This window comes from Channa argus, chromosome 4, assembly GCF_033026475.1.
Source record: "Channa argus isolate prfri chromosome 4, Channa argus male v1.0, whole genome shotgun sequence".
NCBI lineage: Eukaryota > Metazoa > Chordata > Actinopteri > Anabantiformes > Channidae > Channa > Channa argus.
In genome coordinates this window covers 11,007,790-11,023,870 of record NC_090200.1, presented here as the reverse complement: position 1 = coordinate 11,023,870, position 16,081 = coordinate 11,007,790, and the positions used below count along the sequence as shown (strand labels likewise).

Sequence of the window (16,081 nt, the reverse complement as noted above, 5' to 3'; positions counted from 1 at the left end):
TTCCCAGTGCTGGGAACACATAAATGAACACATAATCATGTAATTAAAACACAATGACACATCTGTAAACATGGACAGATTGCTGAATGGACCTACTAGTGACAGACCCCTTTAGTAATATCTTCCAAAGAGGCAAAGGGGACCAAAAGAACCCAAAATGGCTGCACACACAAAGAGATAATATACACAATGATCACAAAAAAAGACAAGACTGCATATAGATGTCAAAGGACGTAAAATAAGCACAAAGAAATGCAAAGTAACCACAAAAGAACAAAGAGACACAAATTTGTCGTTTTTCAATTTGGATTTTGTGCATAGGAGGTCGCAAGATTTTTTATGTCCATGCACATGAGAATTTGTTTCCTAATTCTTCCTTGGCTGTAAATTTTCAGTTTTATGTATTATATGTTAAATGTTTTTTAATAAATGCACATGCTGTACATTAAATGCCTTCTGTAAACTCCTGTGACGTTTCATTTACTCCTATGACACATGCAGCTTTTTATGGAAAAGCTTTTAAACACATTAAGCCCGTAGTGTGGTGACCCCGTGAAGACAGTGGCGAGAGTCTAAAAACTCCAAACAAGCAGTGACAGTTTTAACAGCACCTGTCAATAAAAATAAAACGCGTGACGTAAATGAGATACTTATCAGCCTCATCACTGAGCCTTTAAAATACTGTGATCTCCATAGTTTTATTTTATAATGTAACAGCAGCGACAGAGGACACACAAAAATTTAAACACCAACTACAGCCTGCAGATCAAGACATAGAAACGGTAATTATTATTATTATTATTATTATTATTATTATTATAGTAAGTGGTAGCAGTAGTTTGTTGGTGCAGAGATGTCTAAATAAAATGTATATGTAAAGAATACTGGTAAACTGAATACACACGATATACTACCATAAAATGCAATATCATATAATCAGGAATATTAGTTTACAGTATTTAGCAATTATAATTTCCCCTCTGAATTAAAGTTTTATCTAAGTCTGTGTTTTGCTTGATTAGCATTCAGCAAAGGAGTTATAGCTGTTGGAAAACACACAACTAAACACAGGCAGATTATTTGGTCGAGTATTAATACTACATTGTAGAATGTTACAAATAAAAGTACCCCATTCAAAATGGCACTAAATACAGTATTAACTCAGATATGAACTCAAATACTTTTATACAGTTTTTTGGTTGTGGTAGTGTAATAATACATTTAATAAATGGTTCATAACAGAGTGTAAAGACTAATGAATCTAATGTCTTTACAGATTCTACAATGTCTATAGTCACATTACTTGTAGTTATGTTGGTTACGCATTGCTGGAGTGCACCACAGGTGAGAAAATGCAGATGTTTCTTTTTCACGTTTAATCATGAATGTTCAAAATATCAGTAAGAAATTAACAGGCTATTTTTTAACTGCATTTTAGCGGATGAACTGGACTCCCCAGGCCATCTTATACCTGAGGGGCTCACGTAAGAACACATTCAAAACAGTGAAGAAGTGGCTGGAGTTGAGCTGTGTTGTGAAGTTAAAAGAAAACCATTGATGTTTTACAGAGGGACACCGCTCAGTGTTGGCGCGCACCAGCAGGGAGGAAGATGACAGTATGCATTTAGGTGAGTTTAATATGTGATACAGGAAGATATTTAAAATTGTCAGCTTCACCATGACTCAGTCGCAGATCCAAAGAAGAAATACGCATAAGTAATGGTTTAGTATTGTATTTACTGCTTGTAAAGGGTCTCTAAGTTTTTATGACTTTATTAATGGGCAAATATATGCATATATAAATCAGATAGAAACCATCACTAGTTCTGATTTTGCCAGTGTCTATCTTCATCCAGTGTGGCACATGTTGCCTTTTCAGCTTCACAGCATCTGGATTATAGTCTGCTTATTAAGTGTTCATTTACATTAGAACTGAGTTTTTTTTCTTTCCTTTTGCTATTTGCCATAAGTTCAGGGTGGATCACTGGTCTGCATGGTGATGCCGGATGCCCCCGCTGAAGCAATCCTCCCCAGTTTTATTGGGCTTGGGACTGGAACTGCACAGCTGGGGATGGGGGTGGGCGGTTTGGGGTTCAATGTCTTGCCCAGGGACACGTTGACACTTTATAATAATTACTGTTTGGAACTGGAACCTAAAAACATGCATGATTAATTTTCTCAAAAATTAAGGGGGTGGGTGGGAATGGAATCTCCCATGCAGACTTTATAAGGCAGATCTTACACATCTTGATGCTGCTCCATCGCACAACTATAATCTCTTGTTTGTCTTTCTTCAAGTTTCTGCAGCAATTCTCAGTCAGAGCAGCAATGGACCGGGACTGTCTTTGGCTTCATCCATCCTTTTGAAGCTGCTTCAGCGAGCTGTGGAAGAAGGTGAAAGCCTGACTGTTGTTACTCACTCATCCTGATTGGTAAAGTAAATAAGCAGCTTTTTAAAAAGTATCTTTAATTTCTTCCTCAGGTGGAGAAAAGTCAGATAATTACTCAGATGAACAAGAGAAAGATTTAACCTATTTTTGAGGAAACCACCTCCACATTTTTCCACTTTTCATTTCTTACTGTTGGACTTTCTTGTTTTTCTACACGCTATTTGAGTTTCTGTTCAGTTAAACGTGCTCTGTAAATAGAAATGCCTTGTCTGAGTTATGAGGTTCATTTCCATGTGCTCTGTTTAATGCTCGATTCATGTGTGTACATGTGCTGCTATTCATAGTATACAATTGTTAAACAATCAAGAAAAGCCAAAATGTCAAAGCTTGAGGCAACAATTAAGTCATTCACATCAGACTCTGATTAACATCACTCAGTCCTACGTCATCACACTGTCTACACGAGGGACACAGAAAGAAGTAGCCCACTGAGTTTTATTGGGAATGGCAGCTTGAGTCAGCCATGATTGGGTCGAAGAGAGGTCAGCAGCTGACACGTGGATGGGTTCAGGGTTGACGACTTGACATCACAGTAAAGATACATTTATTAATGTTAAAGGTTTAAGATGTTCACCATTTGATTGTTAACGACAACATTAACACCTAAGAGGACATTTAAAGGTTCTTATACAATGAACTGAACTGATGGAGGGGCTGGTACCTGGGGGGAGGGGGGATTAGAAGAGGAAATATCAGATGTACTCCTACTTTGCATTGTGTACATACAGTACATTGGAATATACTCTCATACAATTCCAAATGATGCACCATAGCTTTTAAACTGATGCCAGAGTTTGAATAGGCTGTAACAATGATTGTTTCCCCTACATATGCAGTGTTCCTCGCAAAACCTTGTGCACCCAGATTTGTGATCTCTCTTTTTGAGGGTCCTTGTAGCTTTTGTCAAATTCTTGATGGATTACATACACTCTTTACATCCCTACATTGGAAAAAATATTAATTAAAGGCCCACTCAAAATAAAAATACTTCAAATAAAACTTAATCTACAGAAACTAAATGAACGACTCGTGTGTATCTGAAATTGCACCCTTGGTCATTGGTGTGTGTTTTCTTTATTGTAGTCTTTCTGTTAAAATCTGTCTGCTGCTTTACAGTAAATTACAGCAATAACATTTAGCTTCCGATTTATTTTCCCTTACCGCTGAGTAACTGACAACATCCAATCCTTGTGAAAGCAACAACAAACTTGCTTTATTACACATCAAAGCAACATGAGCGACACATGGTCCTACACTGCAACACAGCCGAGGGAGCAGCATTTCACTCGGCAGACATCACATTTGGTCTCCAGTAAGCAGAAGTGACACCTACAGTTAAATCTGACAGGATAATCCCCCCTACATATTCCTGTGAAGCTACAGAGGTCAGTGGATTGAGGAGGTGGACAGTAGAGCTGTCTGGTTTTAGGGACTGCAGAGATATAACACTCTAGGTGATGTGCAGATACAATGCCTCCTGCTGGTCAGTTAGACGTCCTGCAAGTCCTTCTGGATGTCCCACAGTGTGTAGGCACTGGCCTGCAGTTGGGCCACTTCATCATCTGTCAGGGTCATGTTGACCACGCTGGCCACACCCCCGCTGTTCAGCACGCAGGGCAGACTCAGATACACTTCGTCATTGATCCCATACATGCCCTGTTGGTCAGTAAACATAGCAGTGTCACTGTGAGAACAGCTTTGGGTCGTAACAGACCGGATCAAACTCTAAAAGTGTGAATTTTTATGCTAAATGGAATTAGAAAGTTAGAATTGGAAAACAGAGCACAGAGGTTTAAAATGTAGCTTCTATTCCTGTTTCCAATGTCCCACCAAGGGAGGAGTTTAAAGATAAAATTCAAAACTTTTTAATTTTAGTAGTGTTTGGCAGAGAGATTCACATAAACTAAAAGCATGATGTGTGTGCTGTTCACTCTACGTGTATATCTATGTGTGTGTGTCAACATCCTTTACCTTCACCATGGTTGAAACAGGATGAATCCTGTTCATGTTCCTCATGAGGCTCTCAGTCAGGTCAGCCACACTTAGACCGATGGCCCAGTTAGTATAACCCTTCAGTTTTATCACCTCATAGGCACTGAGAGACACAAGACACATCTTAAAAAACCAAATACCATGTTTGGGCTGAGGAACCAGACATTACATTTATCTTTCCTCTCTGAATATAAGATCTTACTATTTCTAATATTTTCATACGATCACAAAACTACTTGAGGTGGCAGCGAATTGCAATTTGGATAAAATTATTACTTTGTTTTGATACATGACATATATTATTAAAGTATTTAAAATCAGATTACATAAAGGTAAATAAGTGTCTAATAACATTGAGTTTTACAGTAGATTAATTAAAAAAACTGTGCACCAAACTACTGATTTGAAATTATGATTATCAAACATCTAATGTTGTGATCTAATCGGATAAAGTTTGATTGCAAACACCATGCCTAAAACAGTGTCTTAATCAGGGAAATGTGAGCAACCCAGGTGAACTCCGGCCAACCTGTCCACCACCATTTTGTGGGTCTCCTTCCAGTTCTCAGTGTCGCTTTCAGTGCCGATATCTGGGTTTAACGTCTGCAGGTTGACACCAGCTACGTTGGTTCCGCTCCACACAGGCACTAAAACACATGTTGAAACCATCTCACTCTTTTCATAAAGACATAGCACAGTGACAGCCACAGTTTCCCTTTCTTTGAGCTTGTTTATGTTCAGTTATTTCAGAGGGGTGACAAAACAGAAATGAAATCCTTACCACTAGTGTCTCCGTGTTCTCCAAGGATCCATCCATTGAAGCTGCTGGGGTGGATTCCCAGTTTTTCGGCCATCAGAAAGCGGAAGCGGGCCGAGTCCAAGTTAGTGCCACTCCCGAAGACGCGGTGCTTGGGAAAGCCACTCAATTTCCAGGTTACATAGGTCAGCACATCAACTGTTGAAGAGAGTTTTTTGACAGCAATAAAAGGTAAATAGCATATGTTAGCGTAAGAGATACTGTTAAAGGCAGAACGAAGATTAGAAATAAAATCGTGTCTGTGTTAAACAGTACCTGGGTTGGAAACAACGATAATGGTGCAGTCAGGACTGTATCTGACTATCTGAGGGATGATGTGCTTAAAGATGTTGACATTTCTCTGGACAAGGTTCAGCCTGCTTTCCCCCTCCTGCTGACGGACTCCAGCTGTCACCACCACAATGCGGGAGTTTGCTGTTACAGAGTAGTCTGACGGAGATCAAGAAAGAGGAGAAGCAGATTTGTCATGACCGTTAAGAGGGAAAACTTTGACATTCCAATCTAATCCCACACACGTTTAGTTCATCAGTAAATCAGAGTTGGCAGTGTTGGTAAAAAAATTTTTAGGGCAGAAAATGTATTTGCCAGACAGCAGCAAATTCCTGATCAGCAGTTATCAAACTATGATTGACTTTCTTTGTCTGCAATATAAACTTGCCTTTGTCAGCAACTATTTTGGGGATTTTGAGGAAAAGGCTGCCATGCTGCAGGTCCATCATCTCTCCTTTTAGCTTGTCCTCTATCACATCCACCAGGGCCAGCTCATCGGCCAGCTCCTGCACAAGTCAGGGAAGTTTAGGAAATACCTCTTTCACTGCTGTACTGTAAATGCAAAGTGTACCTGACCTGTTAATGTGGTATTGGCTCCTTCTGGCACATAATGTTCATTTTGAAGTATAGCTTCTGCACAAATCATACACCAATCAGCCACAACACTACCACTGGTGGTCTTAATAATGGCTACACAGCCCCATATGCAGCAAAATGTGATACACTGTGTGAAGAGGTGGTAGAAGTATTGAAACCCAAGACTCAAGTAAAAGTAAAAGTTCTTGTATTGGTGTAAAAAATTCTCCACAACAAGTACTAATCCAAATCTCTTACTCACGCAAAAGTGCTAAGCAGATTATTTAGATTTAAAGGTACAAAAGCAATTACAAAAGGAAGGAAGTAAGTACTCCACTAAGGAGACAATGTATTTTACACAATATTTGTAACCATTTGTAACTATGACAAAACATGTAAAGTAATTACAGGGGTTAAGGATCACTGTTGGTATAGGTGGAGCTGATGTCATCTACTTTATGTGCTGGCAGGTGGTTACCCACAAAATTATACATAGAATTTCTTTTTGTTCATAATATTTGTATTATTTGTTGTATATTTGTAACATATTTATATTAAAACCCACAGGTGGTATTAAGGTTATGGCTGATTAGTGTGTGCTGTTTGGCCCATGTTTTATATGACTTTTATACAGCTGGTGCTAAGTTATAAATAAGATAAATTAAGTCAATTTGAATTTAAGTAAGTAAAGGTAATAGATTAATTTAAAAAATTAATATTCTTAATCGGTGCAGGTCTGTCTCACTGAAACAAGATCAGATGTCTCAGTATCACAAATCCTAAAACATAGTTCAGAATATCGAGTTAAACCGGGTCGCAAATCTATATTTAGGCTACTTTCTTATCTATTTCTGTGCTAAGTGACCTGCTTGGATGGTAAATCCATGTAGGTAAAGGGGGTTCTTATTATGTAATCAGTCATAAATGTAGATTTGCTACTCTTCCTGCAGCAGAGCCAGGAAACTGCTGCTTGATTTCATGTGGAAAAGAATAAACCGCCTTAATAAAAAAAAAAGTACATTTTTCATTGGCAACACACCTTAATAAAGACAGTGAGGGGATAACCCACAGGACAGACACCAAGGGATCATTAATCCGATGTCAGACTAGAAGGATTGAAGGTCCTATAACACCAGCAGGCAGGAAGGTAATAGGTAATGAGTGGAAGCAGAACCAGAGGGGGGTCTTACCCTGAGCAGGATGCTGACAGCACAGGCCATGCCAACCTGGCCCACACCTACCACTGTGACTTTATTCCTGGGGGGTTCAGGAGGACCACTGAACAGTGGAGTGATCAGCTTCTGCAGGACTGAAGCCATTTTAAAAGCTAAAAATATAAATGAAAGAAGGAAGATAAGAAAAAAGGACAAGGATCCTCCTGGTCGGGCAGACAGTATGTGCTGGGCTTTGACAAGTAATAGACATTTTATAGAAACACAACTGAGGCAAACAGTCGTAAAACCAGAAAGCAGGCCAGATGTTCAACCTTCATAAATCCTGCATTCACAATGTAGCATGTTAGAGGGAACAGTGTAGAGGGTTTGAAAAAGTGAAGCCTGGCATTTGTCTCATTAACACTAATGGACACATGACATCTCTGACATCCAGATTCATTCCAAGAAAAAGCAGAAAACATCTGACTGAGATCCCTCCCACTCATCCTTCTGTAGAGTTCACCTTGAAAAGGCATGCAGTCTGACACAAAAATCCAAATACTTGCATTGTTGGGCGATGCTCCGAGCTGCGATGTATAAATACCACCAAGTGATGAGCATGGCAAACTGTGAGAATACCTGTATTTCCACAGAGCTGTGTGCTTCCTGCATCCACCACTCATACAACCACTGTTTGTGCAATCCAGACAGTCAAGGCAGGTATCCGGTTAGCTGCAGCTGTAGCATAGAGCCCATGTGACTCAGAGTAGGATGGGAGCTGCACAGAACTCCACTCCTCTCTCTCCACCCTCCTCTACGAATGGAGGACGGAGCACTATAATTGGATGCCAAACTTGACTGACTGACTGCAGACTGTTAAGGAGTTACTGTAATCTCTTAACACCACCTCCATCTGCTGCACCTTAGCTACAGATGAACATTAACTTTGTATATACCAATATGGTATTTTATTTTATTAATCTATAAATTAGCTCCTCAAATTCCTCTGAGTGATAAGCACAGTATAGTGCATTAGCCTTTATTAAAGCTATTATAATGTAATTGTTGATTACCCTTTAACAGAAACAGATTGAATTATAGATGACTTATTATCAAGTTAATATTCAGCACATTATACAACCGGAAAGTGTTTAATACTACATGATGCACATTAAGACACTTGGGCTTTTTACTTCAGCCGACACATCTGCATAATTAACTAATCTTTAAAGGAGGCACGAGGCACTGAAAGTAAATTCCTTTTGAAAGTGCATTGGGTAAACTGCCCTGTCATTAAACTTGAGTGAAATGGGATTGCTAAGAGAAAACGGTGTACATTTCAAAAGTGAAAACATGAGAATTTAATGGAGGAGTTTTTAAGATCATGGATGCTGATACCTGAATGAACAACCAACAAGAATATCATCACAGTATTGCTTAGATATGAATATATTATAGGAAAAACAGCAGTGTAGTGACCTGATAAATGTCTGTAATTGAGAACGTTTAACCCAAATATACAGAAAATTGAAATCAATTATCAGATTATATGAATATGATGCATACATATCTGAGCACAGCAAGTATATTTACTGGCAGAGCTGCACATTAAACTGTTAACGGTGTAACCCCAAACGATTATTAAGTCCACAAGGTTCTATTATTAAGTTAAGAATGCTTTGAATATTGAATATATCTTAGAATATATAGGGGGTATTATCCTTTCTTGGTAATTATATAAAATTTAAATGCTATTGGTGCATTTAACATAATGTATTAAGGTATTAAATGTATTGTGCTCGATAAAAACAAATCATTCTGAAATACTATTGGTGCGTCTGAAGATAAGCAGTCAACATTTTAAACTTTCACGATTCACTCTAAATAAACTTTAACTTTAAATAAATTCTTGTTAAATAAATCAGACTGCTATTTTATTTGACAGTTATAGTTTATATTATCTAAAAAGTTTAGAAAATCCTATTTTTGCAGATCTAAACAACATGAAAACATGGCTGTTCATCTTGTCCTTTCTTCAGTGCTACAGGAAGACTCACCCTTCGTGTGCTGCACTGTATCCCTGCTCGTCTTTCTGCTGTGCTGTCTGCCTGCAGCCTACTGGATTTAATGGACTAAGCCTCTCCTGCAAAATCTCAGTCTGACACTCCAACAGTGACTCAAGTCAACTGGTACAGCAAAGCATATTTGTGCAATAATGAAAATGAAGCATAACAAAAACATTATTGCATAAAATCACAGTCATTACCAAATACGTTTTTAATGCCAAATAGAAAATTGATGAAAATGTATTCTTTCCTTTTACTTTTTCTATACTTATTTTTACAGTGCACTGGTTTTCTAGTGAAGAGTTGCTGCAGTGTTCTGGCCAAGCAGACTGTTTCATATGAAAATCGCTCAAACACTTCAAACTGCAGAGCCAGGGATCTGCCTCTGAGTTCAATGTATTTGTCAAGTACAACCACTACTAAGCCATGAAGGGGGGGGGGGTATAATCTCAAAGCACAAACAGTGCAGGGAAAGGTGATACAGTGAAGCACAGCTACATTCAAGATTATCATTGCCCACGTGTGAAATTCATATTACATATTATTACTTCTAAATAATCGGCCAGTCAAAGTGTTTTCTTGTCAAAATTAGCCTATTTAAATATCTACAAGTTCTGGTCAAAGTCTCTGTCACTCATTTAGGTATCAGTTTTGAGTGGGCCTACCTGCAAAGGCCTATTCAGTTAGAAAAGAAATTAAAGGAAACATTGTAATTTGATGTGTTAAAATGCAAAGATGAGTTTTGCCATTTTTATAAAAAAAATTGGTTGTAGGATCTAAGTAAGGTCACATAGTGGCACATAGCTGTTGCTGAATATTCTGCTGGATCATATTCTTATACTATATTCTTATTCATTTTCTATACTGTACTGTATGTCTCCAACCCCTCATTCATTTTAAAGTGGGGGGTAAAAACGTTACAACCACCTATTCTTATAATGCAATCCACTTTAATCTCAATAACAACAATAATAACAGAGAGGAGCATTATCACCTTTCTGACAATTATGACAATGTAAAAGTAGAATTTATGGCAGAGCTGCTGTATTAGGTTGCATCAGATTGAACTAATAAAGTGGCCAGTGAGTGTATATTGCCTGTCTGTTTGTTATAGAACATGAATAACTCTTTAGTTTTTTGGGGGGAGCTTTTCATTGACGCTTACAGAAATCAGTAAGAGAAACCTTGGAAAGAAACAAATAAAGCTGGTGCATCACAAAAGCACAAAACGCGACTCGAGCTTTGCGGAAATCCGTGATCTTATGGGTGGACACAATAAAAATGTAGAAAGATCTGCAGCCCCTTTTAAGACTATAGATAGCATGTGGTGTTTTACGTTTTAGATTTACCATTATAGAGCGAACAAAAAAAAAAAAAAAACAAAAGAAAAAAAAACGGGGGATATATTTTTGCCTCTCTGGGCTCAGCTGCAGCTGCCAGCCCGGACTGTTGTCCTCGACAGAAGTGACCAACGCTGGCTCTTTGACCACCGACAGCTGGACGTTAATAGGGCGTAACCTGGTCCAGGTATTATGTTACCAGGGAGAATAGTGCCAATTCGGGTGAAACGCAGGACACGACAATGGAAGGGGTTTGAAACTCTCCCTGTGGTGGGGCATCTTCAACGACGACCTTAACGTAAGCTAGCGGTTTGTTTGCTAATGTTAGCTCCTGCTAACGCTAAGGTTAACGCAGTTAAATGTTAACTTGGGTGTAAGTTTAAACAATGGTAACTAACTACTTACAGTAGCAGCGTCTAAACTTAACTTATTTTGCCTAAACCATAAACTTTAACGAGGTGTACGTTCAATCAACGACAATAGGCCTTGATTTAAAAAGATGTTCGATGTTCATCTCCGTTCTCGTGCTGGCTTTGTGCTCCGCGAGATGAAAACGGTTTGGCTTGAGAGCCCGCCCGCCAGGACTGCCCCGGCCACTCTATTCAGCGCACACTTCAGCTGGGTGGTTGAAGAAAACCTTAACTAGTAGTTTATCAACTTTTCTTTGTAAGAGTCTAACAAGGACGTTTAAGAGTTTATGATATATCGATCAGCAATTATAAAATATCGATGACTATTTATTTGCTATTGTCATTTATATATACACAAGTTGAATTTTCTAAAATACTGATCAGCTACTTTAAAATGCAATGCATGCATGTTATGCATTTAATGTCAACTAAAATTATAAACGGCAACTCGATTTATGGTAATAATCACTCCTACTTTTACTTTAAGACACATCTTAATAAGCAGGAGCCACTATGCTGCTGACTCCTATTTCCACATTTACAACTACATTTAGATTCCAATACCAGGAAATCAATAATCTTAAATTCAATAAAATATGTAAACACACAACTATATAAATAAGGTGTTCATGCAAAGAGACAGAATTATGGTAGCAACGTTTATTTTATGATACACCGCCTACATCATCATAAATAAACAGATGAAAAATCCTTACCCACATAACCCGTCATTTCTGTCAGTTGTGGGAGAGCTGCCTGATGATAATTTGCTTGTGATAAGTCAGTATGGTTCAGATTAAGATACAGTATCATTTGCAAGTATTACATATTGCTTTCAAATGTAACCTTAAAATGTGCTATAAAAAAGGTTGAACACGCCCATTTAGAAAAATATCAAAATAGAAACAAACCCCCCCCCCCCCCCCCCCCGAATAAACCCTTACTCCTTGTGGCTTACAGAGAGCAGTGTCATAATTGTAGTAATTTGTTCAGGCAGAAATAGTCCAGAGTTCTACGAAGAGTACACTGATTTATACTTCTCCCACTTGTTTTCTTTACAATTCTGCCATGTTTGGGAACATAACAGTGAGGTGGGCTATGTGGGTGCACTGCAACAGCCAGTCCTGGACATAGGACTGAAGGATCAGAAAGCTAAAAAAAAAAAAACAAAGTAAAAAACAAACAAAAAAAAGCATAACAGAGCACTAAAACCCAAAGCATGTAAATCATATGGGCACACAAGAAGGGCTGGAAAATGAAAAATCTATTTGTAAATGTTGCAGTTTCAGTTTCATTTAGACGACTTCTCAAATAATAGTAATGAATATTAAAAAGTTGCTCGAAAATGTATGAGGGTGTTGATACAATATTCTGAATGTATAGTAAATGTCCATCAACCAACTAAAGGGAAAAAAAAACAAAACAAAAAACTTCATGATTATAATACACTGACAAGTACTGTCTTGTTAGCTATAACTGAATGTCTTCGATCCTAATGATTCAAACAGTGATCAGTCCTCTGGGGGGGAAGGGGGGGTTATGTGAACGTGGGCAGTTTCCTCATGCAGTGACGTGACCTGGTTACACCCTGTGTCTCCTCCCAGCACAAACCACATTAAAAACTTTGAGCAGAATTGACCTGAGCACCATAAAAACAATGAATCATTACCTAACTCTAAAGCTACAGAGCAAAGATTGAACTTCATACAGAAACTATAGACCCTCTGGTATTAGTAGTAGCTGCTTTGTGCTTGAAAAATGGGAGGGCACTAAGTGCTACCAGTGTCCAGGCACTTCAGCAACGGAAAACACCTGGCACGGAGTGTCAGAGACTACAGTATGACCTTCAAAAACTATAACCATGCATGGATAAACTGGCCTCTCCATTCTGCATTTATTACTAAAGACAAGGGTTAAGTACACACAAAGACAAAGAATTCACAGAAAATCAAAAAAAGTCTCTTCTGACTGCCACAAAACAGTACTATCCAGAAGCTACTGCTGAATTATACCTCCCTCTCATGGTAGGAGGAAAGCTAGAGTCCGGAGAGGAGAAAGTTTATTGTTCCAATTACATCTGTGTCCTTTGTCCAACCACGTAGGGCTAAGTTTACTGTTTGAGGTATGGTGTGGTAGGTGGCAAGTGGCAGGGAGGCGGCATGGAGAAGGTGAAGGACTGCTGAGGGTGTTTACTTTCCGGCGTTCTCTGTAGCACTGCTGCTGCTGATGCCCAGATAGGTGGCTGCGTTGTCCACAACGCCCTGGAGAGGGACAGCGATGCCGTCCAGGAGGCCTTTGAGTGTGCTGATCTGGTCTGCATCCAAATTCTGGTAGGCATAGTAGAGAGAACCAACCACCACAAAAAGGAGCAGGAGCATGAGCAACACTGACAAGCCTCTTCCAGCCGGTGCTTTGTTTGAAGATGGCGCACTACCTGGTCGGGAGAAAGACTCTTGGTAAGAGCGGGTCTCAGTGTGGACGCTGTGCTTCACCCGGGAATCATCAAGCCAGTACTCTTTGGGCTTTACGGGTCTACCAGCTGCTCCTCGGATTGGACGCCTACAGGTTGCACTGATCACAGAAACAATGAAAATCAAAATATAAGAAACTACCACACTTTCAACTGCATCTGAGAAGAAGACATAATGTGGGGGGTGGGATTGAGACATTAACGTTGTATTGTGATTCTTTCATTCTTTCTGAGATAAATAATAATAGACTGCTACCTGATGCCTGTGGGTGTGCTGATTTCATTGGCAAGGATATCTTCAACAACATTTTCGCTGGCCTTCTTTGGGGTCTCTTCAGTGACTATTTCCTACATTTGTCAACGTAGCATAAGAATATGTTAACACAAACTGACAAAATACTTTAATCAAGCTTGGGACTGTTAACGTATGCCTCACCTTGGTTTGTCGTCTGCTGCTGGTCCTGATTGTAACAGGAGCTTTCCCTCTGCTTCTCACAGGCTTCTCCACCACAGGAACTGGCTCTGGGGCAGCAATTTCCTCTTTAAAAAAAAAAAAAAGGAAAAAAAATAGAAAAGCCTGTTTACTTATTTATCATGACAATTTAACTGAAGAAATCAAAGCATTTGTCATGATAGTGACATATTAGGCCACGCGGTTTGTCTTGAAGTTACTAAAATTCATAAGAGATGTGTAATTTCAGCTCACCATCTTCCTTGTCACTATACTGGTCAGAATTTGTGTTTCCATTCTGGTTACTTTCTGCCTTGGTGAGTGGTGTGACATTTGAAGGAGCTTCAGGTTCAGATGGAGGCTGGTCCAAAAGCTTCTGCAGCTTCTTCTCATACAGCTTACGGGTAGTGGCTGAATGGAGAGCACAAAGGGATGACTGTGAGCAAATAAAATGTAACATGCTGTTCTTCCGAGTCTGAGCAGATTTAATTGAGGTCATCAAGTATAAATTTTTTTATGGAAAAACATCAGTCAAATCAGTCAAACAATGTTATTTGCAATGGCCTATTGCAAGTATTGTCCAAGATATCGTTTAAAATTTAGAAGCCAAGTACCAAGTCTGGTACAAAGAAATATATAATATATATTATAGCAATATATTTGTAATAATTTTTTTTCTGATGCTAAAAAAAAAAAACTGTTTTCTGAATAAATAAATACTTTACCAATAACTTAAATTGAGTAATTTGTAAAAGAAAAAAAAAAAAAAAAAAAAAGGATTTTCGAAGAATCTCACCAACAATGGGTCCTGAATCCACACCATGCTTTGCCAGCTGTTGTTTCAAATCTTCATCTGTGAGGTCTGTCACATCCACCTCCTCCATGCGTGGCTTGTCTGTCTTTTTGGTGGCTTTCTGCAGAGATTTTCAATTTAAATATTTTAACTTCAATATATGACACATGTCACAACTCTCATCAATCCATACAAACAACGTCACAATTATCCACAAATAAAAACAATTTAATATCCATTCTGATTAAACGTACTCTTCCAGATCGACTTTTGTTGGACACCACTGGTGTAGGTAACTCCTCGTCGCTGGAGAAGGTGTCTGCAGGTGGGCTCTTCTTGTTGTTCAGTATGGTCAGATTCTTTAGATAGAGCTGCACATACACTTCTTTTTTGTGCTCTCCGGCGGGAAGTGGCACATTGTTTGCCGTGAGCTCATTTTTCAGTTTATCTTTCGTGAGAACCGACGGATCTTCGAGAAATTCTGCCATGCTGAATTTAACTATCTAAACTGGCGTGAGGCTACGCTTTTTGCCACTTCAGTTTACAAATAATAGCAAACAATAACAACGGGAACGTGACCGTATCGCGCTGTTGTCAAACACGGCTGACGCCTAGCTGCTGCTAATTTAGCTAGCAGGACAGAAGCGGTTTAGCAAAATAAACACACAATTCCGCTTGTTAGCCTAACAACTAAAATATTTACAGGCAGTTTAGATTTTTCGTGACCAGATCCAGGCATGTGCTACCAAGAAAGTTAATAAAAACCATTAAAATCAACGACATGAAATATGACAGTATTAGCTTAGCTTTAAACCGGTCCACTTGCTTCTGTCTGTCCGCGGTCGCAATACGGCTAAGAAACAAACTCTGCTGCTATTGGTCGGTACAGTGCAGTAACCTGAACGCGGATTGTATAGCTATGAATGGAACAGTCGTTGGCCGCCGCCACAAAGAAACCACGGACTTTGTCCTAGAGAAAAGCTATAGATGAATCTTGTGGGGCATAATAACGTTATTGAGATAAGCATAAAATTGTAATTTTAAACGGTCAATTCTAATAGAGTAGGATTTTTGAGTAATAGTAGGTTATTTCAACTGACTTCCTCAGTTTCAGTTTCTATAACGTTGCATAATTTCGGTCTCATCTGATTTATAACAGGAAACAGTATCACGGTCGTAAACCTCACGATGCTCATGGTTAAAACTTGTTATGTTCCTTTTTGATTTTCCATGTGACCAACAATTGACTGATCAATTATTTGACTGACAGGAAAGCAAACGTTTGTCTTTTT

The 16,081-nt window shown here is 38.8% G+C and overlaps 3 protein-coding genes across 5 annotated transcripts; 1 reads left to right on the top strand and 2 right to left on the bottom strand.

Annotated features, from left to right (window-relative positions):
- Positions 1-69: 69 nt before the first annotated feature.
- LOC137125634 (spexin prohormone 1-like) lies at positions 70-2,781 on the top strand. Its single transcript, XM_067501406.1, has 4 exons — positions 70-1,344; positions 1,439-1,484; positions 1,569-1,641; positions 2,324-2,781. Exons 1-4 carry the CDS (start codon positions 1,285-1,287, stop codon positions 2,427-2,429), a joined length of 285 nt encoding a protein of 94 aa, XP_067357507.1. The 5' UTR covers positions 70-1,284; the 3' UTR covers positions 2,430-2,781.
- Positions 2,782-3,638: 857 nt separating this feature from the next.
- Positions 3,639-9,437, bottom strand: ldhbb (lactate dehydrogenase Bb). Of its 3 annotated transcripts, none has more exons than XM_067501403.1 (8): positions 9,317-9,437; positions 7,296-7,432; positions 5,918-6,035; positions 5,515-5,688; positions 5,224-5,397; positions 4,972-5,089; positions 4,422-4,545; positions 3,639-4,106 (listed from the first exon to the last, which is right to left on the bottom strand). In XM_067501403.1, exons 2-8 carry the CDS (start codon positions 7,422-7,424, stop codon positions 3,939-3,941), a joined length of 1,005 nt encoding a protein of 334 aa, XP_067357504.1. In that variant the 5' UTR covers positions 7,425-7,432; positions 9,317-9,437; the 3' UTR covers positions 3,639-3,938. The 3 variants fall into 3 exon arrangements, with proteins under 3 accessions (XP_067357504.1, XP_067357501.1, XP_067357503.1); XM_067501400.1 differs by lacking the exon at positions 9,317-9,437 and adding an exon at positions 7,826-8,042; XM_067501402.1 differs by lacking the exon at positions 9,317-9,437 and adding an exon at positions 7,899-8,037.
- A 2,283-nt stretch (positions 9,438-11,720) lies between these two features.
- On the bottom strand, positions 11,721-15,656 carry tmpob (thymopoietin b). The gene is made up of 6 exons (XM_067501404.1): positions 15,044-15,656; positions 14,793-14,910; positions 14,252-14,407; positions 13,982-14,085; positions 13,802-13,893; positions 11,721-13,646 (listed from the first exon to the last, which is right to left on the bottom strand). Exons 1-6 carry the CDS (start codon positions 15,275-15,277, stop codon positions 13,265-13,267), a joined length of 1,086 nt encoding a protein of 361 aa, XP_067357505.1. The 5' UTR covers positions 15,278-15,656; the 3' UTR covers positions 11,721-13,264.
- Positions 15,657-16,081: the final 425 nt, after the last annotated feature.

Bases quoted from the DNA above. Each gene is read 5' to 3' on its own strand.
- LOC137125634 (XM_067501406.1), top strand. From the start codon at position 1,285: ATGTCTATAGTCACATTACTTGTAGTTATGTTGGTTACGCATTGCTGG. The intron at 1,345-1,438 runs GTGAGAAAATGC...ACTGCATTTTAG, and splicing joins ATTGCTGGAGTGCACCACAG to CGGATGAACTGGACTCCCCA. The intron at 1,485-1,568 runs GTAAGAACACAT...GATGTTTTACAG, and splicing joins CTTATACCTGAGGGGCTCAC to AGGGACACCGCTCAGTGTTG.
- ldhbb (XM_067501400.1), bottom strand. From the start codon at position 7,931: ATGCAGGAAGCACACAGCTCTGTGGAAATACAGGTATTCTCACAGTTT. The intron at 5,090-5,223 runs GTAAGGATTTCA...CATGTGTTTTAG, and splicing joins AGAACACGGAGACACTAGTG to TGCCTGTGTGGAGCGGAACC. The intron at 4,546-4,971 runs GTTGGCCGGAGT...TGTGTCTCTCAG, and splicing joins CACAAAATGGTGGTGGACAG to TGCCTATGAGGTGATAAAAC.
- tmpob (XM_067501404.1), bottom strand. From the start codon at position 15,277: ATGGCAGAATTTCTCGAAGATCCGTCGGTTCTCACGAAAGATAAACTG. The intron at 14,911-15,043 runs GTACGTTTAATC...AAATCTCTGCAG, and splicing joins ACAAAAGTCGATCTGGAAGA to AAAGCCACCAAAAAGACAGA. The intron at 14,408-14,792 runs GTGAGATTCTTC...CTCTCCATTCAG, and splicing joins GGATTCAGGACCCATTGTTG to CCACTACCCGTAAGCTGTAT.